Below are 24361 nucleotides of genomic sequence, written 5' to 3' on the forward strand. Positions count from 1 at the left end.
GTTAAGTTGAACTCTCGCCTAGAGCTTCGAGCTACATTCATCCACAACTTGAACCACTCCACCTCTTACCCACATGGGTCTTTGAGATTTATTTGAAATTCTGAAATTCCTTATGGGCTAGGCCCATTATTTCAACAGCTAATGACACAAGTTGAGACCCAGCCTTCAGCTTGTGAATGATCGAATGTGTTGTGATGCGTGCACCTAAATTTATGGGCCCACAAAAGAACAAATTTGCCCATCGATGAAGAATAGACTTGGTCAGCTTGCCTAGCCCAGACGACACAGCGACCCAGCAGCAGCAAGCAATCAGAGAGCTGTCGTCTGCCACACCGTCTAACGGCGCATGCAACGGCTGTAATACCCATTTTACCTGTGCCCAAAATGGGGATCCAATACACTCAGGGAAGAATAAAGGCTTCCCTTCCCCAAAGAGGGAAGAGGGAGGAGACTACATTTTTCCATAACACTCAGTCTCGTTACGAACATGAACGCAAGAATTCCTACCATGGCGTCATCCTTAAGGTTGAACCCCTACCTGAGGAGCTGGAATCCTCAAGCAGGGATCCCCGCCCCTTCTGTAGTAGTAGGGTCAATCCCTGCTGCAACTGAGGATCTGCTCGATTGACACACGACCAAATGCAACTAAGAGGGAGTGAATTTGTGCTGCGATGAAGCTGCAGCGTTTTTCGGTTTTCTTCCCCTTTACATATGGAACATAACTAAGGATCGTGAGTTCATGACCCAAGTGGTCATCGGATCATGAATGTAATGACCACCTAAGAGGCTAAGCCGCGCTCACGTAAAACAACCTGAACGCGCACTCTTCTTAATGAAACTTGAGGAAATTACAGATCCCACTATGTCCAAAATCTGACAACAGACATGACATGAAAAGAGGTACAGACTCGACAGACTAACTCACACATGGTATGCCACAAGTTGGTCTGTCCTAACATGACAGTAGGCAATATACATAGAATGTTACAAGCAATAGCTAGGTAGATATATGGACTGCTACTTGTGCACTGGTTGGACAGATCACACAACATCTTTTGGCCCTGTAGGGCCTCTCTTCAGCACACCGGCATGCGTGAGCAGCGCCCAAAGGTGCGTGATAACTCCCCTCCTTTTGCAAGAACTTCCAGGTGCTCCCGAGCATCGTCGGATGGCGAGACATACAGCATCATCTCCGCCCAGAAATCAGATAGCACCTTCCACCGTGTTGTGAAGTCGTGTATGTTATCAGTCAGTTGCTTTGCAAGGTGAACGCCCTTCGCAACAAGCTTTTTTTCATCACGAACACAACCATCATCGGTGTTAATTTCCATTAGTATCTCACACCTGCCCTCGATCTTCTTGTTCTTGCCCTTGATCTTCTTGTTCTTGCCCTCTTTGAGTAACTTGCTTGCTTCGTCGATTGACTGATCAAGTATGGATTCTGATATGGAGCTGTGGTCGGGCAAGAGGTTAGGTGCAAAAGCAAGGAGATGCATGCAGTACTTGGATAAAGTGGAGGCTGTTTTGACAGCGTCTTCTTCTTTGGCTTTTTTATCCAGCTTCTGCTCGCACAGGGTTGTAGCAATGTGCCAGACCACAATGGTGCGAGCCACCGCTCCGTCAGTAGTATTAGCATCACATGCCCATGAGAGACAACTGACGCCATTGTTTTGCAGCGATGTTACCCCATTCGTCAGGTTGCCGTTGCTTCTTAATAGGGAATCAACGATGGCTTTCTTCACATTTTCGGACAACTTTTCTGATTTCTTCAGTCCATTCTTGCTAGCCTTGTCCACCAGGCGCAGCGTAGCATAATGGAGACAATTCCTAACCCTACTTTTGCGGCCAAGCTCCTGGAGGATACAGTACTGCCCAAGATTGCGTTTCCATGGTGCAAACGCCTTCAACCTCAAAAGAAGGCCTATGATCATCTCAAGGCAACGGCTTCTTCGCAAAAATGGTGTGTTGATGTAGCTCTGTATTAGTGCCACCTTGAACCAACCTGAGGATATGTACAGGTAGAGCTGGTATGCCTCCAGGAATGCCACGACAACAGTTACAAATATGGTGGCAACCAGCACAGAGCCACTCTTGAAGTGCTTGACGAGCAGATAGGTGAGCCACAAGCATAGGCCAAGCATGATGATGGGCAGACTGAGGGCAATGTATCGACCCTTTTGGTAGAGGTAAGAATACCTTGTGTAATAGAAGTCATGGACAAAAACAAGCTCTTCCTCGATGACCCTGAAGGCCCTCTGATGTGGCTTGTCCCCGGCGAGCAGGCCTTTGAACACAAAGTCACGGGTTTTGTCATGCCCCGCCTCTGAGAGCCTGAAGCCAACAAACCTTCGGTTGAGCATCTTGGAGAGTGCCATAGAGAGGCACAAGTCCTTGAGCAGCTTGCCCCGCTCAAGGACCAGCAGCCTCCCTGTGCACTGCCAGATCTTCTCCACGGTGACAAAGTCGCCCCTCTTGTACCATGGTGTGCAACCAGGCTGCCGCTTGATGCAGTACTTCTCGCCAGCGACAATGTACCGGTAGCCTTCCATGGTCACAGGATCGAAGGACTCCTCCAGGTTGTCCTTGTGCTGCTGCTGCATATATTCAGCGATCACCTTCACCTTCTTGCAGAGGTAGGATTTGCTCACCATCCTCATGGAAGCTATTCTCACATACCCCTTGAGGATGACGACCAACACGATGGCATATAAGGGATACCTGTAGATCACATCATGACGCTTGCAAATTATCAGAATGATTAGCACCAGCCAGAATCCCTTAAGGATGTGTTTGACGTGGATGCTCTTCCAGTTGTCGACGTCGCTGAGGCGGCAAACCGTGAGGTTGTCCGCGCTGCCGAGGAGCAGAAGAAGGAACACTGCCCACACAGTGAAGTCTTCGTAGTAGAAATTGGAAGATTTCATCAGCCCAACGATATAGCCCACCAGCGGATAGGAGAGCGTGTAGACTCCCATCACGATAGAATGGAGGAGTGTGTGGCTCGACCGACGGCGTAAGGAACCCAGTACGTGCAAGAGGAACATGGCGAGAACGGCCAGGATGACATATTTTTCTACGGTAGCTGTATAATCTTTACGGCAGTCTTTGGTATGGGGACTGGGTGTGGGACTCGGTGCCAGATCCATGCTGGCTGCAGATTTGGTTTCTGAGGGCGCTGTACACTTCTCTACCTAGCTCACTCCAATGGAGTACACAGTTTGGGTCTTAGAGAACCCTGAGTTCTGTATGTGTATATAGGGAAAAAAGCAACGGTCGGTGGTTGTTGAGCTATGGAACAACGGTGTAGAATGAAACTTTCCTGTTAAATCACGGTGGACTAATAAAATTTAATTGCTACTTTTGTTGACACAAACTAGCAATGTTGTGGTCCGTGCAAATAGCGGGGTTAGATTGTTATAACATTTATTTCATTTATATAGAAATTTCGGAACCAAAGACTAATTAATTCCGTTAATTATTGCGTATACCAGGTTCAGTATAGAACTTTTGTTTATTTGTTCTTTCTTATTTCTTTAACTTTTAACTTCCTTCTTGTACATATTGATTAATTACCAAGGTGATTACATCGCTGGCCAGAATACTCTACCTGATGCACACTTAGCCAGAGTTATTAATGTTGTTAAGGGAGCTAGCTAGCACATGCAGTAGCTCTGCAGCAGCAACATAACTAAAGATGAAGTCTTTCAACTTAGTTAAATAAACTTGCTCATGGCACAAGTTCAAGCCAACCTTCAACTTGAAGAGATGCGTGGAGCATTGATTCCAAAACGCACAATTTGTTAACGCTGTGCTTGCTCATGGAAAAATGCAATGAACCTAGGTATAGGTGGTACTTAAACCTTGGGATTAGGTGTAAATTAATCATAGCTCAAGGTATCAAATTCAGTTTGGTTCTATAAAGTGCTAACTAGTGGCATTCTATGACATGCACGATTAGGTATAGACTTGCGAGGCTCTCGTAGCGACTCAGGGCTTGAAGACCAAGAAAGGTCTTGCATGCTGACCAAGAAAGTGGCACAAGTGGGCCTGGAATTACCATGCTAAATGCCCTTCACCCATTTAATCTTAAACTGATTTAGTATGTGTGAAGTTAAGCAACGGAAAAGTATCTTATTATTACTAATTGGAGGCTCCTTTCGAAGTCTCCAGGTAAATCCACCTAGGATGGACACTCTAAAAAAAAATAAGTCCTATAAATTATAAAAAAAGCAACAGAAAAGTATACAAATAGTTTCGTCGGAGTGACGAGGACTAGACATGCCTTTTGGAGATTATATGGAAGTGTGGCAAAAATTAAACACAGCATGAATTACCTTATATACATTGATTTGGTGACGGCATACCAGCGTGACTAGCAATGTTGTGGTCCGTGCAAATAGCTGGGTTAGATTGTTATAACATTTATTTCATTTATATAGAAATTTCGGAACCAAAGACTAATTCCGTTAATTACTGCGTACCAGGTTCAGTATAGAACTTTTGTTTATTTGTTCTTTCTTATTTCTTTAATTAACTTTTAACTTCCTTCTAGTACATATTGATTAATTACCAAGGTGATTACATCGCTGGCCAGAATACTCTACCTGATGCACACTTGACCAGAGTTATTAATGTTGTTAAGGGAGCTAGCTAGCACAGTAGCTCTGCAGTAGCAACATAACTAGAGATTAAGGTTCTGTTTGGCATGACTCCAACTCTGGGTGGAGCTGCTCCACTCCAGAACTCCAGGTGGAGCCAGCTCTGGGTGGAGTTGGAGCTGTCTGGTGAGGGTGTTTAGCTGGGAGGGTGTCCCTAGCTCCAGAAAAGAGGAGTTTGAGGGTAGATTGCCTTTCTTGCCCCTGGTTCGACTTGAACTACTTATCACAAATATAAAATGAAACTACATGCATTGAAGTCCAAAATAATAATAAATTACATGTTCCAAAAATTTAAAATTTCGAAATAAATTCATAGTTCCAAAATAAGGTCGTTACAATAATCATTGCACTAATTCCATGTTAGGGCAATTGATGTAGCCATACTATCACGAAAGGTGTCCATAGTCACAAAGCTTGATTCCGAAGTTGATCCATCAGAGGCATGTTGAGACACAGCATACTTGTTGTATCTTTCCGGAATAGTAGGCATGTAGGTAGGATCTCTATCAAAATTAGCAAAGTCCACATCAATGCTAGCATGTTCACGTATGAAATTGTGTAGAACCATAGTAGCAGCAACAATCTTCTTTTGTGTGACCATTGAATAACCGGGCATCTTGTAAAGGATTTGCCATTTCATTTTTAATACTCCAAACGACTTCTCAATAACATTACGAACAGATGAGTGTATACGGTTAAACTTCTCTTTTGGAGTATTTGGTTCCATACCTCGATGCCACTCGGGTAAGTGGTACCTTTCACCCTTGTATGGAGCCAGATACCCCGGACGATTAGGATAGCCCGCATCTACAACATAGTACTTGCCTACATATATGTAAAATAAAATAAGTTTGTGCATACAAATATGAAAAGGAACATAAGGAAAAATATTTACCTTGAGGAGGATGTGGGAAGACATTTACATCTGCTTCCAATGCATGGTACAATACACTAGTGTCATGCAAAGAACCTGGTTGACCCACAGCCACATAGGTGAAGCGCATATCAAAATCACAAACGGCAAGCACATTTTGAGTTGCAATTCCAGTCTTACCAGTATATCTCACTTGTTCTTCCGGTGATAAATACACACGAATATGGGTTCCATCAAGTGCACCAATGCAATCCTTAAAGTGTGGGTATGCTCTCTTGTCATTCCTAATCCTCTTGTGCACATTGCGAAAATTAGGATCTGTTGGTCTCAAGAAATCTTGTGCCATGGCAACCACACAATTTAGAATTTCATGAAATTTTCTACTAATGGTTTCACCTGATTGTTTGAACTTATTCTGTCCTCTTCTATTTGACTCACACCCACCACATGTGAATAGGAAAATGGTCAACATTTCAAGAGTATTCATGTGCTTCGATGGTTTAAATCCGTACCTCTCAACCAACACATCATGAAGATCCTGAAAAATAACCTCATTCATCCGAAGCATTCGATGGCACTCCCCTGGAGTGTTTACCGTCTCCATCAGCCATCCCATTCCATTCTGTTGTGAAAACATAAATCTCGGCGGTGCCTTATTCATATATGAGTCATGATAACTTTGTGCTAGCTTACCACAGCTCTCAACCATTTTAAAAAAATATTCACCATCAGAATCACTAGATTCATCAGACTCACTTGAAGACATATGTGAACATTGACATAAATGAAATGTAAGATACAACTGTCATACATAAATAAAATGCAATAAAATAAAATGTACCACACATGCGACAAAAATAAAATAGTAGCATACACAAATGACATCACTCTCACTAAGCCAATTTCTATTTTTCATATTTATCATTGTACTTCCTCCTAAGCCAATTGAACCTAATCTCATTAGTAGGCAAGGTCATGAACATCTCCCTTTGCTCCTTCTTCACAAACAGTTCAGACGTCATGTAATGTTCATTGCTATCATAGCCGGCCCCACAAGCAATCACAACCTCCATCACTTCCTCAATAGAATATTTTCCATGTCTCTTCGAAACATATTCATTGGCTGAACTTGCCATACTTGTTACTGCTTCTTGAATTAGGAATGCATTTCCAGACTTCGCTTTTTTACCACTCCTGTCAACAGGCCTTGCCAGTCTCTTGCCACTCGCAGGTGAAGGAGAAATACCAATATCCTCCTCTTGTGTTTCAGGAATGAAATCATCACCTTTTGGCTCAAAATTGGTTGCCTCATCTTGTGTCACATCAACATTTTCGGTTGCTTCAACATTCACAACATGAGGAGACCAATGATCAATACCAATAGTAGTAATGTCAGCAAAACACTTGGCTAATTCATCTTCATTCTCAAGGCCCTTCTTTTTGAACTTGCCACAACCCGAAATGTCCTGAAATAAGCACATAATAATAAAATTATTATAAGTATTATCAACAGGTTTGACATATGCAAAAAAATATAGCAAAATTTTTTAACCAACTTACAGCTCTAGCTTTTTTCCACCATTCATCATCCATAGCAATAGTCTTCTTTATAGGATCCCAACCAGTCCCTGTTTGCCTTAGCATTAGTTTCTTCCATGCTTTGAAATCTTCCTTCAACTTGTCCCATTTGTTCTTGATCTGACCCTTGGTAGCCACAATTCCAGTCCTTTCCTTGAACCCCTTCTCAACCTCAGCATAACCAAGTGCATTCAAGTGTATGTTTGGCCGATTTCCTTTTTCAACTTGTTCGGCAAACAACACACACAGCACTCGAGTGTTCTCCGAATTCCAATCAATTTCTGGCATCTATCGAACTCAAAAATTTCATATTAGAAGGCCTCGAGTATATCAATTTTATACACACAGAGCACTAGAGTATATCAATTTCATACACACACAACAACCTCAAAGGCACAATCAAAGGTGTACTCCTGATGCATTTCAGTTAATGAAAAAAAAGTTGTTGCCATACCTTGTGGCCGGCGGAACTCCTCGAGATGCCAGGGATGGCGGGGGATCTCCTCCTGATGTGTTTTTGATATGTGCTCTCTGTAACAATTGACAATGATTAGAAACATATCATAAATTTTGTTGCGAATTCGCTCCAGGAAATAGGCCGGGCTTCTGACGGAGCGGAGGCCCGTCGCCGGAGGCTTGGGTACGGTATATACAGATCACAGATGACCCAACAGATTAACGGAGAATGACAAAAACCGGGCATGGTTATAATCTCATTCCAAAAAGGATATTTCTACATGAACCTACTCGACCTATGCCCCGATGTACACCTTTTTGCGTACAAATATCATGGATTCTAGTGACGTCAAGAGCTCAGTGACAGATAGATTATTATAATAGTGTACTTTATAATATACTACGACAAAAATGCTCTACATGTAACATATTCAAGGTTGTTGATAAATGAGTAACCATGGACTAGGCATGCAAATATCTTTGAAGAATAATAACAAGGCAGAAAATAACAATTTATGAATACATCTAGCTTTTCATTCCCATTTGGGAAGATATACAATACATCTAGCTTTTCATTCCCACTCAGGCACGAGTACTACGCCCCTGCCTGCTTTGACCTCTTCATGGACAGGTTCAGTAACAAGAACTCGCAAAGATTCAACCCAGTTCATGTTTCCAAAACGAAATGCATGCAAATCATGGTGTGCTCTGAGCAGGACATGAATTTCACGAACAGAATTGGCCTCACGAGTACAATCACACCATGGCCTCTGATTTTACTTCAAAAAAGTACCATCAGGAAGCATACCTTGTGAACGGGCGGCGGGGGACCTCCTCCGGCGGCGGGGCGCTGTGGCCGGCAGCGGCCTTCGGCGGCGGGGCGAGATGGCCGGCCTCGGGGCGCAGCGGCTGGCGGCGGCCTTCGGCGGCGGGGCCTTCGGCCGGCGGCGGGCCTTCGGCGGAGGGGCGCGACGGCCCGCGGCGGGCTTCTGCAGCAGGACGCGACGGCCGGCGGCAGGGAGCTGCAGCCTGCGGCGGGGAGCTGCGGCCGGCGACGGGCCTAGGGGCCAGCGGTGGGGCGCTCCGGCGACGGGCCTAGGGGTGCAGCGGCCGGCGGGACTAGGCGGGCGGGCAGATCTCCTCGGGCCAGGGCACTTGGCGGCGGGGCTCCGCCAGCCTGCGGCGGCGGTGGGGCGCTGCAGCCGGCCACCGGCAGGGGCTACGGCGGTGCCGAGCCTAGCCGCCGGCGCAACCCTAGCCGCCGGCAGGGGCTACGGCAGGCGGGTGAAGGCCCTGTATGGAAGAACAGAGGCGCACGGGAGAATGGAAGAGAGGCGTGAGGCAAACAGATGAAACGTTATTTTTGTGTAATCAGTGGCAGTGGTGGGTAATTACCCACCAACTCCACGAGGAGGTTCAAAAGAGGACATTTTGGAGCAGCAAAAGGGGTGCTCCAAAACTCCAGCCCCATTTGCACTACAGCTCCATGGAGTTGGTAGCTCCATGGAGTTTTGGAGTTGACTTGTTTGGCTGGTTTTTTTGCTGGAGTCGCTGGAGTTATGGAGTGGAGCCGTGCCAAACAGTCAGTCTTTCAACTTAGTTAAATAAACTTGCTCATGGCACAAGTTGAAGCCAACCTTCAACTTGAAGAGATGCGTGGAGCATTGATTCCAAAACGCACAATTTGTTAACGCTGTGCTTGCTCATGGAAAAATGCAATGAACCTAGGTATAGGTGGTACTTAAACCTTGGGATTAGGTGTAAATTAATCATAGCTCAAGGTATCAAATTCAGTTTGGTTCTATAAAGTGCTAACTAGTGGCATTCTATGACATGCACGATTAGGTATAGACTTGCGAGGCTCTCGTAGCGACTCAGGGCTTGAAGACCAAGAAAGGTCTTGCATGCTGACCAAGAAAGTGGCACAAGTGGGCCTGGAATTACCATGTTGCCTTTCACCCATTTGAATCTTAAACTGATTTAGTATGTGTGAAGTTAAGCAACGGAAAAGTATCTTACTATTACTAATTATTGGAGGTTCCTTTCGAAGTCTCCAGGTAAATCCACCTAGGATGGACACTCTAGAAAAAAAAAAGAGAAATCCTATAAATTATAAAAAAAGCAACAGAAAAGTATACAAATAGTTTCGTCGGAGTGACGAGGACTAGACATGCCTTTTGGAGACTATATGGAAGTGTGGCAAAAATTAAACACAGCGTGAATTACCTTATATACATTGATTTGGTGACGGCATGCTTACATCACGCAACACAGGCGCATGTGTAGTATTTTGTGGTAAGTACTTGTGTTTGCTTCGAGGGTATCATGAAAACCGCCGTGTGATGGTGACTCCACTTGGGAGATGATAAAGCTGCAGGTGGCCCAATTGTGTGTTATTGTTCGTTATCTTTCAAAACGTGACGACATGGGAATCTTCACCCGTTCTGCGTGAGGACAAAGCTGGATTTAATTTGATGATATTACAAAGATGTAATCAAGTACTAAATATACAAAAGATTGATGATTGTGGCGCTCGATGACTTAATATTTTTTATCACTTCAACGACGACCTTACATACAAAACTATCCGTATGTACATCAATCATTCCAAGACGTAATACTATATGTTCCATTAACCAAACTGCAAATATAATACCATATTGCAAGCCACGCCAAAGACATACCCATTCCTCTCTTGAACAGTTTATTACTCATTCGCAGTACCACGAAATGATCAACATGCATGTTGTTTTATGCCATCATCATTAAATAAAAGCACGGCCTAGAGGGTCCATCTTCTTCCTTTACAGTCAAGCTCCATCAACCTAACGAAGGTTCTTGTATTTGTAGTGGAGGTAGCCCATGCAACCCCAACAAAAGTTGAAGTCATCTCTTCTGCCGTGGAGTATTAATTCCAAAACGCTGGATCGTTAACGTTGTGAGGTTTGGAAGATTCACATATCTCAGCACACTCGACATTTTCAGGGAAGATATGTAGTTGGTCATCAAATGGTTATCCTACCAAAACAAAATAAAGCCTTTGTAATATTTTCAAACGGTGCCAGTACTTGCTAATGTTTTTCATCAATAATTTTGTGCGTACTGGAGCAAGCTTTTTCATATGTCAGGCCCAATTATTGTCTGGCTTTGAGAGACGTTTGAACCGGTATTGATGCTGCCAGCATGAACCAGTACTGATGGGGTGGTATTTAAAGATTAAGTCGATTCAGTCCCAGGATTAGACTTTGACTGCTGTGAGGTCAATGTATCAAATTTCAGTTTGGTGCTATAAAGTGATCATTCTGTCGCATGAGATTAGGCCAAAGGTCATGCAGGTTGTGCTAAAGTGGCAAGTGGGTACATGTGGAATGAACATATCCTAAAATTGTCTTCAGTGTCATGGAATCTTAAACAAGTAGTAGAAGGAATCATGACACGTAAGCATTCGATTGCATTGCTTTGCTGACCCTACTAGTGTCTCATAGCTATATATGGTGACCTTTTCCATATTCCACTTGGGGAAGAAGCTGCAAGTGTGCAGTGTTCTGGTTCACTATAAAATGATGTGGTCATTGGCATCTATTTAATTGAATTTGCATTAAAAGAAACTTTCGGAGGAACTATTTCACATTAAACGAGGCGTACGATCATACGGCCGGGTAGGAATAACACGTATGTAATGCATTCATCAGTTCATTAGCTTGGTGGCTCAAGAGTTAAGAAATAAGCCCACCAGAGCACCAAATCAGGCGAAGACATACCTAGTCCATGGAAGCCCACTTTGTCCATGGAAGCCCCTTGAGCATCATCTAAGTTATATGTAACTGGAACTGACAAAGGCAAGTATACGTTATTAAGTGATACTCCCTCCTTTTCGAAATGTAGGTCCTTTTCACTTTTCTAGATATATGGATTTTATTATGTATCTAGACATAACTCTATATTTAGATGCATAGCAAAATCTATGTATCTTAAAGTAAAAAAAAGACCTACATTTTGGAATGGAGCCGCATATCCAAAAAGGTCACACTGGTGTGATGACGAAAAAAAAGCACACCACCACGTTAAGCCACATCACCAACTAATAATTATTAGCCATTACTCCCCTTGTCCTAAAAGAAAGTAATTGTATTTGTCCTAAGTCAAATTATTTAAAATTTAGCCAAATTTACAGAATAGTATCAATATTTATATCACTAAATCGCACCAATAGACATAGAAATTAAATGATGGGGATGGGAATGCAAGCATGTACAATACAATAGGGGCCCTGGTACTGTCTTCGTCTGCATGCTAGGTGTCTTCCGATCCTTTCTTCCGCAGTGCAGGCCGCCGCATGCATCTAGTGCGACCACTGTGGGGTCTTCTGGTCGTCTCTCGTGCTTCTTTCCGTGGTGGCTGGTGCTGCCGTCAGTTCCGCTTGCTGCCTTCGTCCTTCCTCGGTTGCATCTGCTAGATTTGTTTGGTCGCTCGATCCTGGGATGCTTATGTGCTCATGACCTTTGGGGGTTATGAAATGGTCGTCGGTTCCCTGTCGTGGGATGGTTCATGGAGTTGGGGTTCAGGAGTCATGAGCAAAAGATCTGCCCGGTTTCTGACTCGGTGCTTACTATACGGTTACGTATGTGGCGTAACACACATGCACACATGAACCTAACTTGATCTGATCAAGTTGAATTGTTCAAGAACCTGCCGCTGATCCACAAAGATATATACTACTAATATTATACTATTACTACAGTACAATAATGGACAATGAACAATCATTATTTGTGCATCATTCACGCAATGACGTATAGTGTTGTGAGTATACGTAATTGGTCCATAATCATTTTTATGTTTAGTCTCTATGATTATATTGATATTCGTAATCAAAATTGAAAAGTCAAAGTCTAAACATAGCTATATTATGAGACCGAGGGAGTATGACCAATGGATATTGCTAGCTAGGACGTGAATACAATCATGGGTATTCAAACAGTGAGCTCGGTGTTTACCACGACTTGGTCAGGCCTCCGCGTTTACCTGAATTTTATTTGACTTGTAGTTTTGCAATTTACTTTTCTTTTTTTACTTAGTACTTCAAGTTGTATTAATTTGTTGATAATTTCATACGTAGGTATTTACAATCCAGGTCTACACGCGTCATGCGCCATATGTCCGCACACTGATCCGTACGCGCAATCGTGAGGGTTGGCTTTGATACCCTGGTAACACCCTATCCATCAAAACCGCACTGCGCAGTCTTTTCGTGGGGCGGGCACGCGTACACATAGCACCCTACTTACACTTTTATCCTTCCTTTGTGTAAAAGGGTTAACCTGAAGGTGCTATGACTGGAGGACCAAAGTTTATAAGTTGGCTCCACCCTTACTCAAGTGGTACTAAACATACGCACCTACGCTCATGGGCTACTACTGGGCCATCTAAATTTGGATTGGGTGTCATAATTAAGAAACCATATTTCACAATAAATCTAATGATACTTATTTGGTGAAATATAAAATAACTTGAGTTAAGACAAATCTAAAATAATATTATTTTCTAGACGAAAGGAGTATATTTTATTATTTAAAAGTACAACTTAAATGGCTTTACATTTACCATTATAACTCTCATGTGTGAAATTATACTACGAAGTGAATAAATTAAGTAAACAGAAGACAAACTATTCTACAAAGTGACCAAAAAAAGTACATATATAGAAAAGGAGGGGCAAGCCCCTCCTGAATTCTCATAAGAAAGTACATATCCTGAACAAATTAGGTTAAATGTCAAATAAACTATATTCAAATTGAACAAATAAGTTCATATTGTTTCATGTCACGAACAAGAAAGTCCACGTCTGGAATAATGACAAACATGATCCTTCTGCATTCGAGGAAGGTGAAGGGCCATCTTCAGACGCCAATGCAGCTCTGACCCTAGGTCCCATAGGTGCGAGAAGACAGTGAACCAATGCAAAGTTCAATGTCAGGTGTACCAAGGCCCGGAGCTACCAAGTTCAATACCAGGTAGTTGGCTCAAGGCCCAGGATACCAAGGCCTGCCACAAACATGTGTCCGAGGCCTACAGAGCCCTCGGTGGATTCGCTGAGGGAACCAGTACTTCGAATCCTAATATGCATGAAACTTCACGCCAGTGGTAGGGTCAATAATCTCTGCTGCAACAGGACCTGCTCGATTCACACACGAACAGATGCAACTGAGGGAGAGTGCGTTTTCAGTTTTCTTCCCCAACCCTTTATTTATGCAACATAAATAGTGATCGTGACCCAAGTGGTCAACGGATCATGGCTTTAGTGGTCACCTAAGACGCGTGCACGTCCAACAACCTGAATGCGGAAATTATAGACTCCGACCCTGACCAAAATCTGACAACAGAAACGACACGGACTAACTCACTCATGGTGTGCCACAAGTTGGTCTGTCCCAACATGACTGTAGGCAATATGCATAGGATGTTACAACTTACAAGCACTAGGTTGATATGTGGGGACTGCTACTTGTGCACTGGTTGGACAGATCACACAACATCTTTTGGCCCTGTAGGGCATTGCTTCAGCACACCGGCATGCGTGAGCAGCGCCCAAAGGTGCGTGATGAACTCCCCTCCTCTTGCAACGAGTTCCAGGTGCGCCCAGGCATCGTCGGACGGCGAGACGTACAGTATCATCTCCGCCCAGAAATCAGATAGCACCTTCCACCGCAATTGCGAGTCTTGTATGCCTTCAATCTGCCTTGCAAGCTGAGCGCCCTGTGCAAGAAGCGGAGCTTCATCGTCATTGCCGTCATTGGTGCTAATCTTCAATAGTTTCTTACACATGCTCTCCAAATCATTGGCCCCTTTGAGTAGCTTTCCTAGTCACTGCCACTGGTCGCCTTTTTTATCAATTGACTCATCAAGTATGGATTCCGATATAGAGATGTGGTCAGGTAAGAGGTTATGTGCGAAAGCGAGCAGATGCATGCAGTACTTCGATAAAGTGGAGGCTGTTCTAACCGCCTCTACCTCTTTGCCTTCTTTATCCAGCTGGTGCTCACACAGTGTTGTAGCAATGTGCCAGACAAGAATGGTGCGAGTCACCGCTCCGTCGGTAGCAGTAGCATCACATGCTCAGGAGAGGTCACCATGGACGCCATTTTTTTGCAGCGATGTTACCCCATTTGTCAGGTGTCCGTTGCTTCCTAGTAGGGAATCAATGATGGCTTTCTTCACATCTTCGGACAGCTTGACTGAATTCTTGCGTCCCTTCTTGGACTTGTCCATCCGGCGCAGTGTAGTACAATGCAGACAATTCTTAATCCTACTTTGGCGGCCAAGATTCTCGAGGAGACAGTACTGGCCAAGTCTGCCCTTCCATGGGCGAAAAGCCTTCAACATCAAGAGAAGATGTATGATCATCTCAGAACAATAGCTTGTTTGCAGAAAAGGTGAGGTGATGTAGCTACGTATCAGCGCCACCTTGAACCAACCTGAGGCCATGTACAGGTACAGCTGGTATGCCTCCAGGAAGGCCAAGACAACCATTATGAATATGGTGCGGCCCATCAGACTGCGATGGCTATCATTGGGATAGTGGTCATCGTGATGCTCGTAAGGTTGATAGGCGGGGCTTGGTACTATGTTCTGCAATTATTGATGCTCCGTTTGTATAGAGGAAAAACTGCTAAGGTTGAAACGTGTCGGAGTCTTGGTCAAGTTTTTGAACGTACTAAACACATGCTGAGAGTATGAGGAATCAGTAAGCGTAGTACCTGATTGAACCAGTGTGGACCTTTACCCCGCTCTCTCTAGAACTGGGTTCTCATACAGCCTCATGTGGCTGCACTGCAGCCACATTGCGGCGTCATTCCGGAACCGTGGGGCATTGTATCCAAGAGAAGTGGACTCTGAACAAACTCCGCGAATTGATGGGAACCGCTGATATATGTGAACCGTGGGGCTACGCATATGTCATGTGTTTAGGTCCAAGGTTAAGAAATTCAATTCGAATCGTCTGCTTCTCACAGTTTGGGACCTTTTTAACCTTTTTTCCTGCATTGAGTAAGAAGGTGAACAAGGATGAGGATTAATATTGATGCTTGATTAAATTGCTTGTTCTACCATGCTTGTTTAGAATAGGTGCTTTGGTTAATCAACTAGAACTTGATGCTAAAACTTGAAAGCAAGGACCCACTTTAGAATCTTTTGGCAAAAATAAACCCCTCAGCCAAAAAGCCTTGCATGTCTAGGAGTCACTGGATTAGATACCACCTGACGAGTAAGTCTTGCGGAGTATTAGTATACTCAGTCTTGCTTGTGGCTATGTTTTCATGTAATATGGATGTGAATGACTTGATTGCTAGTGTGACTTGGCCGTCCCAGCTCCCTCCGGGTTGGACGGTTGAGTGGGATCCATCCTTGGTTGGTGAGGATCGTGGTGATTGATATTATGGCAAGCTACACCATTGTATTATGTATTGATGTTAAACTTATCGTTGTTTTCCGCTGCTTTGAACTCTGAACACTACTTTATGCATTTGAACAATCATCTTGTAATAACTTAATTTGGGACATGTAATATATTACCTAGATGGTTGTAATCTTTGGACTCGTCTTCATATGAGTATGCTTGTTTCAATCAGAAACACGGGGTTGTATCGCGTGAAACCCGACAGACTACCATTTTAATTCGATTAAAGTGTCTATTCGCATTTGAGGCGATGTTGAGCATACTTTAGCAAGGTTAATTTGGGTGGTTCTGCCACAAAAGATTTATACAGGTTCGAGCCGCCAGTGTAGCGTAATACCCTACGTCCTGTTTTGGTGATTGTATTGCACCCTGCGCTCGGGTGTTGGTTGTTGTGTTGAGGGATTGGATGTCCTCATAGGGGTCCTCCTACCTCCCGTTTATACTCCAAGGGGTAGAGTTACATGGCAAGTTCCCTAATCGATTACTGTAGATGAGATCTAATCGGAGGGGTAGAGTTACATGGCAAGTTCCCTAGTCAGTTACTATAGATGAGATCTAGTTGGATCACAACTGATTATGGGGAGCCCTAGCTGGACTCTATCTTCTGCCTTCTTCATCAAGTCGGACCGACTCATTAGTGGTCCATTGGGCTCTTCATGAGAATACTCAGGTATCTATAACCGTCACCACCCTTTAACTTACCAGAATGCTAAGATGTTGGAGCATTTTGAGCTAAGTTAGCAACTCAGGACATGTCTAGACTAACACCCACATGAAAAGATTATACACTAAAGTTGCCCTTACGACTCTACCAACTCCAGCGGTTCAGAGGAAAATTAAGGTTTAAGGTACTACCAACTCCAGCGGTTCAGAGGAAAATTAAGGTTTAAGGTATTTAAGGGACGGCTATGATGATAAACTGACTGGTCCACGAGATGATACGGTCGGGGCAGAGAAGACGGGGGCCGGGGTGACCACTGGCGGTAGGAGATGTAGGGAAAGAAGTTGCCACGAACGTGGCAGCGAGCAGTGGTCGGAAAGGGAGGTCAAAGAGTGCACCAATACAGATACCCGATACGAATACGTGGATACGTCAACTTTTACAAAATTTTGAAAAATTTGAGGTATAAAGCCGTATCGAATACGGATACGCGAATACGTATTGGATACGTGATACGGGGAGTACCGGGGTAACGTATCCTAGACGAAGACGCCTTGCCTGCTGATGCTCCGATCGATCAATCGGCATTGCGCCGCCACAAAATCAAAGCGGCCGCGTGGCACGGACAGTTCCCGGCGACACTTCCTCTCACTCAAGCGCCATGTGCCTCGAGCCCTCGAGGGCGTTACCTCGACCGGCGCCACGGAGCCTAGCGCCGCCGGCACGGCCACCGGCTGAAGGCACGGGGGGCGCACGCGCGCCGCGCGCACTGCCTGGTGAAGGGGATCGCGTGGCCGATGGCGAACGTGTAGGCCGTGGCCCGCGCTCCGCGCGTGGAAAGGGCTAGCTCGCAAGCAGGGTGGACCCGGCCGACGTGCCGCCGAGAGACCTGCCGGCCTGTCGTCGTCGGCGCTGAGCGCCTGGGTTCGTGGCGCGCTCATGTCCTGGTGCTTGGCCGCGCGCGGCGCCGGCGCCGCCAAGGCGAGGGGGACGGTGTCGCCATTCGCCAACAGCAAGGGGTCGGTCGGCGTCGGAGACGGCGCGGTGGTTGGTGCCCTGCCGGCCGTCCACCGCCCAGTCCGGCCAGCACAGCGCGCTCGCCGGCGCCGCCTTCGCCCTTCAGGACGTGGCCTGAGTGGCAGCCGGTGGTGCGGCACGTACTGCGGCGCGGCGACACGATCGGCCACGACTCCACTGCTGCGGCTGCTTCTTCTTGGACGACGTCTCAATGGCGGCGAACCCGTGGACATGTGGTGCTCGCAGCTCGCCGTGCAGTCTTCAGGGCACAGGGCACTGGCACAATAACCGTGCCGCGGCGGCGCACAGACGCGGACAATCGCCAGCGTGGCGTCGTGAGCGGCCACGGGGAAGGACGGCGAGGCCGGTGACCGGAACGTGGAGGGGCTTGTGAAGGCCAAAATCGAAATGCCCAGGTTCACGGTGATAACTGATAAGGTGCTCCATTTCCACGACAGGTACTGAGACCGAAAGCTTAGTCACTCATCACACAAGGCATATGAGAAGACTGGTAACTAAATAAGAGTTACTCTCTGCAATACAAGAAACCTTACACAAATTGACACCGAGTATCAATGAACACAGGATTTGCCATTGGTTACAAAATGTTAGCAATCTACAGCATAATGCCCCTAATCCTACATGACTAGTAGGCTGACATGGTTTTGACCGGAAGGTTGGGAATATCATGACCTAATAATCCTAAAGAGAATCAGGTCTAATTCTGCTATTCCAAAAAGTCTGCTACGGCGATCACGAGTCACCGGATGCCACCAGTACTGTAATGCAAACTTGAGAGAGGACTGACAGTAAGCTTTGCGTTAACTTCAGTGCAGTAGATGATCACACCGATGGCAAATTCACAAGAATTGCTGCTGTCCAACAACAGTGACTGCCTGACTGGCACATAGGACATGTGATGAGCTTGGTAAACAAAAACTACGACTACAAGCACCGATGCACTAACACGAAGTAGCAGTGAATGAAGGGCTTGCCCTTAGTACAGAATGGCAAATGAAGAACAAAGGACGCCCTCCAATTAACATGTTAGCATGGTTTTGGTTTTCAGTGAGACTAAACTGAATGGCACATATGTACACTAAAAGGTTTCGATAACAGAACATAAAAAGCCATTATATTCTTAGTGATAATTAGGTCCAGCTCTACTCCCATTCAGCTTCAATATTTCCAAACAAGAACCTCATCACGTGTCCCCGTACAGAAAGACATCAGGGAGAGAAGCTGGATCAAGCTCATGGAAGCCCCATAGCGTGCCGCCTCTTTCTTTGGTCAGACAGTACGAGGGTATGCGGTGGGAGAACCTCAAGTTCTCTCTAGCAGGAATCTCTAGGACTTCCTTTCTATCGTTGGGTTTAAAGACACATCTGAAGCCACCAACTTGAGTGAGCATAGTAAGCTTTGTACCAGCTTCAGAGCACTCAATGATCTCACCGACAGCAAATTCACAAGTATCGGTGCTGGATGGAACCCAGTCAGGTGCCCAGTTTATGTAGATGGCCCAGATCTGACCAACTTGTGGAAGAACCTCAAATTGCCACTTAATGCCAGTTTGTCTAGCATCTACCAAATGGGAGAAAAAACCAGTTGTATCATACTTGGTTCTCCACTTCCGAACTTCAAATGTACCACAGCTGATAGGTTTGTCCTGCTCTAACCACCGTTTCTCCTGCTCTGATTGAGGGCAAGCCTCAAGCCAGGTCAAATGCACCCTGAAAGGTTCTGGGTCGACTTTTCTTATCCAGGCATAGAAATTGGGGAATTTATCAACATCGCTGTATATAGCCCATATTTGTCCGTGTTTAAACTTCTTGCACGAGCGGCCTTCCTCGAAATCATGGAAATCAGAGTCAGGATATGGATAACGATTGGAGGACAAGCAGTTTTGTTGAACGGACTCTCCAAATTCATTGGCAACATGGGCATTTTTCTGCAACAATGTATTTTGTTCAGAAGAAATATCATTAGTGTCATCTGTAGACATTGGGTGGTAAACATTTGGTTCTGAGGGATTCTCCTTTCGAGCAATCGGCTCATCTCCAGAATCCATTTCACTATCTGTAGTTTCAGCAGTCAAATCAATGTCGCCTATCATACTGCCGAGAAACATGTAAGAGACAAGAGAGACAGAAGAAAATGCTGCATCCAGGTCAGCTGGGAGACATGCAGTGTCAAGTTCCATAAAACCTTCTGGGACACCAACCTTTTCAGTTCCATTCGTTCTATAAAAGGGAATGCTGTGCGAAAATCGAAGTAGCTCATTTGATGGTATAACAAATGAGGATTTGCCCTTAGCTTGCGCGAATAAACTGACAAAACCATTAATCCTGACCAATGGGATAACGGTGGCATCATCATTAGCTGACATAGTTGACAAGACTTCCACAACCTCATACTCAAAGGATCCATGGTTACCTGCATCTGAGCTCCATTGCATGCCCCATCCCTTGTAAAGAGCCCACACCTCACCCCCATTAGGATATATGCTGTACAAGTTTCCTTTCTTACCTTTTGTCCATGCAACAATGTGAGAAAACATGAACCTGTCTTGTGATGTATCTATTGTTTCCTGTAAGCGGAAGTTTCCACAAGCAACAGGCAGTTTTTTATCAGTCCATTTCTTCTCTTGTTCATCCATTGCAACATGTTCCAGCCAAGTAAAATGTATTTTGAAGTTGGAAGCATCAAAATGCTTTATCTGAGCATAAAATCTTGGCATGACATCACGTTTATCATAAAGAGCCCAAATCTGACCAACTGCAAACCTTTTGGCATCCCTGAAGTACTCGAAATCAAAGATATCAGGACAACTGCAGGAAATCATAGAATTCCCAGCTGACCTCTGGGTAGAAATATCAGAAGTACCTTTCCTGTAAATTTGCTGATTTTCTTCATGTGTTGTGTCTCCTTCCTCTGGGTTGCAAACTTTGCTGGGGTGATGAGCAGAAGATTGATTGCTAACACCAGCAGCATTCTCACTATACACTTTATGATCACTCAACTTGGCATTGGAGACTGAATCAAAGTTCCTCTGCCTCTTATTGTTACAGCAGTCCATGTTGTGGCTACTGTTAGTGCCATCATCTTGCTTTCTCTTGCCAAACCACTGAAGATTGGACAATCCTGTGGCATTTGACACTGCAGGTGCATCTTCTCTCATATTCTGAGTGGCAACAAAGTTTGGTTCCTGTGGCAGGCTTTCAGTTGTTTCCTTACCTACAGCAGGTGCAGGAGAGTTAATTGGGTTCACTGCTGATAACTGAACTGCCTCGCCTTTTGTCTCTAAGCAGTTTCCTTGTCTATCATCACATGGCCCACCATCCCATTTTACATGTTCATCACTTTGTGTGGCATTCATTGGTGGTCTGGAATGCATCTCCCTCCCTGTAGTTCGAAGCTTTGTGTATTCAAGCCATTGAATGGGGCGACATGAAAACATCTCGGATGAAACTTGAGCATTATAAGGTGCAGCTGGTAGGAATCTCAAGGGCACAGTCTCCTCATGCAGCTTGAACGTGAAAAAGGTTTTGTCACAGCCATCACAGCGGACCAAAAAGTTCCGTCGGTAGAAAAGAAATTGCTTTTGACAGTGTGGACATATGGTCCTGAACACCAATATAAAATCAGATGGGACCCTATGTCCTATTGTATCACCTTTGTCTGCATAAGTATCATCTGATAGTTGTGTAGCCTTCTTTGCCACTTCTCTGATAACAAATTGTGTTTTGATGTTATACAGAAATCTCATCATAGGATCAAGCAATATTTTATGAGCCATAGAAACCAACTTGAAAGCAGCTTCAGCACCAGGAAGAATATTTTTATCAGGATGAAGCCAAAAGGAAAGTTTGCAGTATTGCTTCTGTATGACCATGTCATCTGCTGATGCTTCCACTTGAAGAATACCATACCAGTCCAAGTCTCCATTGATCTCTGCCTCTGCTGCACAATGGACTTCGCAGACAGCTAACAGCTGGGACAAGTCCTCAAGCTCTGGATAAAGCCTTTGAGCTTTAAGTGCAATCCTTTGGGCACCCCAAAAGTCTTTCTTTTCAAGCTTCAATAAAGCAATTTGCCTTGCTCTTAAGCCCTCTTCTCTGTTGCATTCCATCATACCAATTAACAATCTCTCCCAAAATTAGCTCAATATATGTTGTATCAGCCTGACATTAGTATGCCCCAACCAACATGTGTTTTAGGAACCAAGTATCTTCAAGCAATATTGATGCAGATCTCTGGATCACTTTATGCAACAAAATTATACGAAGAGAACTTTTGCTGCATCAGGTCCTGTATGTATAAAGAGAATCTGTTATGGTAGTAACAGAAAAGAAAATGTGCCCTGTAAAAATACAGGAGAGCCAACAATTGCAATGTTTTGTTAACTACACAACAAGTATGTTAGCGTCGGACAAGTTAACCTAACTATCTATGTGCATCAGGAATTCAGGATAGATGCATAAATTTATTATGACCAAATACAATTAAGTTTATGTCTACTAGAGTTTAACATGATAATACATATGCAATTCTGAAATGGTGCATGATAAGAAATTCAGGTCTCGGTATTTCAACTTCATGCTGACGGAATCTCTAATTGCCCTCACAATTTCTTGTCTGTCATGGGTATGTGGTCTGAGTTCATTTATGGTTCAAAACTATCTGCACAGCAACCCTGAGTCAGTCACCATTACTTGGCTAATCAGGTAATTAGGCATTAATGAAGGAAGTTTTAAACAGTAATAGTTGCATGGAAAGGTGAATTCTAGGCTCCTAGAAGCTAGACATCAGATCAATCTCAGAAAATCAAGATCCCAAATTTGATCAACAGATAAGCAGAAAACACTAGACAAGCACATGAAAATAAAGAAGCATAGTATAAATATCTCAAATCAAGAAAGCAACACTATTATCAGCTTCAGCTAAGTACCCTCCAGAGAAAATGTTACCAGTCTCCCTGTTCCACCCACCAATTCACACCTGGATATAGGAAGCCTCCTCTTTGGATTTTTTTTAAACAATTAACTCGTTACCAAACATCTCTACACAATGGAAAGAACTGTATATGTACATGCTACCCATCAGCTTCCAATCTAAACTACTTTTGTTAAATACAACAAGTACAGGAAACAAAAATGACTTTGGAAAATGTCTCTCTCTAAACAGGGTAACTGATTGTTCCACTAACCACCACAGCACTATAATCAACCAAAGTATTACTGCAGTAGCACCCTCTCTTCAGAAGGGTTCAGAAAGAAATACACTGCAGATATAATCTCTGCGGAGGCAATCCAAGAAACGCTAGAAACTAGGACCGTCTTGCACGATTTCACACTTTAAGCCACTAAAATTAATCCCTTTGAGCAAAAACGATTTTTTTCTGTGGAAAATGTATCCCTCTATACAGGATACCTGACCGTTCCACCAAACCACCGCAGCTCTATCATCAATCAAAACATTACTGCAGTAGCACACTCCCTTCAGAAGGGTTCAGACGGAAACACTGCAGACTGCAGACAGTATCATCTCAGCGGAAACATTCCAAGAAACGCCAGAAATTAGGACCATCTTGCGACGATTTCGCTTCAAGGCAACAAATTTAGTCCCTTTCAGCATTCTACTGACTACGAAACACGAGACGTGGGGTCTCTATGCTACAGTCTTGATTCCCCACCGCGTTAGGCTAGGCGCCAACCAAACCAAAATGCCGTAGCTTGAGAGCGGCTAGCGACTGACGCGGCCGCCGCCCCCGCGCTAATCGAAGGACGAGACGAACGGGAGAGACCCACCGGCGACCCCGCATCCATCAGCCCAGACGCTCAGGTAGGAACAGAGGGTAAAGGGGGAAATGGTACGCGACCGCGGCGGGGTTAGGGCGACTCACCGGCGTGGCCTCGATTGCCTGAGCTGGGGGCGTGTGGGGTCCTGGAGCGGAGCGAGGGCGGCGGCGGCGGCAAGCCGGCGAGGGAGAACGGCCGGGGCGGGGGAGGGTTTCGCGCCGTGGAGCTAGCCAGTGAAGGCGGCTGGTGCTTTATGTTGGTCATTACTGTTTGGATTGCTACCCCTTCGGCCTACCCAACATGTTTGTTCAAATCAACCGTGCAAACCAACCCACCTGTACAAACTTAGAAAGCAAGAATCAGTATCACAGGATGCCAATCCAATGTATGGGATTTCGCCACACCGTTCCTATCGCGACCGAGCGAGCCGCGAGTGCACCGCTAGGTTCCTTTTTGCGTGCCCCATCGTGAGCAAGACGCGGGAACGAGGACTACCACTCGCCGGCCTTGCCCGTCCTCACCAAGATCCTTCTGGAGGACGTCAAGAAGATCTTCAAGACCACCACCGGCACCACCTTCATCATCCCAACCACCGGTACCTTAATCTTCTTCATCTGCCTGTGTTCATGGAGAGATGCCGATGCACATGGTAGCAGCTCGATCGTGTGAGCACTGAGCACACTCATCGTGCCTCGCGTTGCAGGGACAGGCGCGTAGGAGAGCGCACTAACGAACACGATGCCCCTGGGTGACCACATTGTGTCGTTCCTGATCAGCCAGTTCAGCCTGCTGTGGATGGACCAGCAGCAGCGCTTGGGAGCTGCGACGTGGACGTGGTGGAGAGCGACTGGGGCCGGGCGCCGA

General features: G+C 45.1%; 4 protein-coding genes across 4 annotated transcripts; all 4 read right to left on the bottom strand.

Annotated features, from left to right (window-relative positions):
• Positions 1-803: 803 nt before the first annotated feature.
• On the bottom strand, positions 804-3207 carry LOC117834492 (uncharacterized). The gene has a single exon (XM_034714055.2). It carries the CDS (start codon positions 3144-3146, stop codon positions 1077-1079), a length of 2070 nt encoding a protein of 689 aa, XP_034569946.2. The 5' UTR covers positions 3147-3207; the 3' UTR covers positions 804-1076.
• Positions 3208-5007: 1800 nt separating this feature from the next.
• Positions 5008-6241, bottom strand: LOC140220279 (uncharacterized). Its single transcript, XM_072290298.1, has 2 exons — positions 5554-6241; positions 5008-5483 (listed from the first exon to the last, which is right to left on the bottom strand). Exons 1-2 carry the CDS (start codon positions 6239-6241, stop codon positions 5008-5010), a joined length of 1164 nt encoding a protein of 387 aa, XP_072146399.1.
• An 83-nt stretch (positions 6242-6324) lies between these two features.
• LOC117866250 (L10-interacting MYB domain-containing protein-like) lies at positions 6325-7428 on the bottom strand. The gene is made up of 3 exons (XM_034750410.2): positions 7185-7428; positions 7093-7109; positions 6325-6998 (listed from the first exon to the last, which is right to left on the bottom strand). The coding sequence occupies exons 1-3, from the start codon at positions 7396-7398 to the stop codon at positions 6438-6440; spliced, it is 792 nt and encodes a 263-aa protein (XP_034606301.1). The 5' UTR covers positions 7399-7428; the 3' UTR covers positions 6325-6437.
• A 10771-nt stretch (positions 7429-18199) lies between these two features.
• LOC117866480 (uncharacterized) lies at positions 18200-23772 on the bottom strand. Its single transcript, XM_034750687.2, has 2 exons — positions 23602-23772; positions 18200-22007 (listed from the first exon to the last, which is right to left on the bottom strand). Exon 2 carries the CDS (start codon positions 21829-21831, stop codon positions 18904-18906), a length of 2928 nt encoding a protein of 975 aa, XP_034606578.1. The 5' UTR covers positions 21832-22007; positions 23602-23772; the 3' UTR covers positions 18200-18903.
• Between the last annotated feature and the right edge of the window lie 589 nt (positions 23773-24361).

Source organism: Setaria viridis, chromosome 8 (genome assembly GCF_005286985.2).
Source record: "Setaria viridis chromosome 8, Setaria_viridis_v4.0, whole genome shotgun sequence".
Lineage (NCBI taxonomy): Eukaryota > Viridiplantae > Streptophyta > Magnoliopsida > Poales > Poaceae > Setaria > Setaria viridis.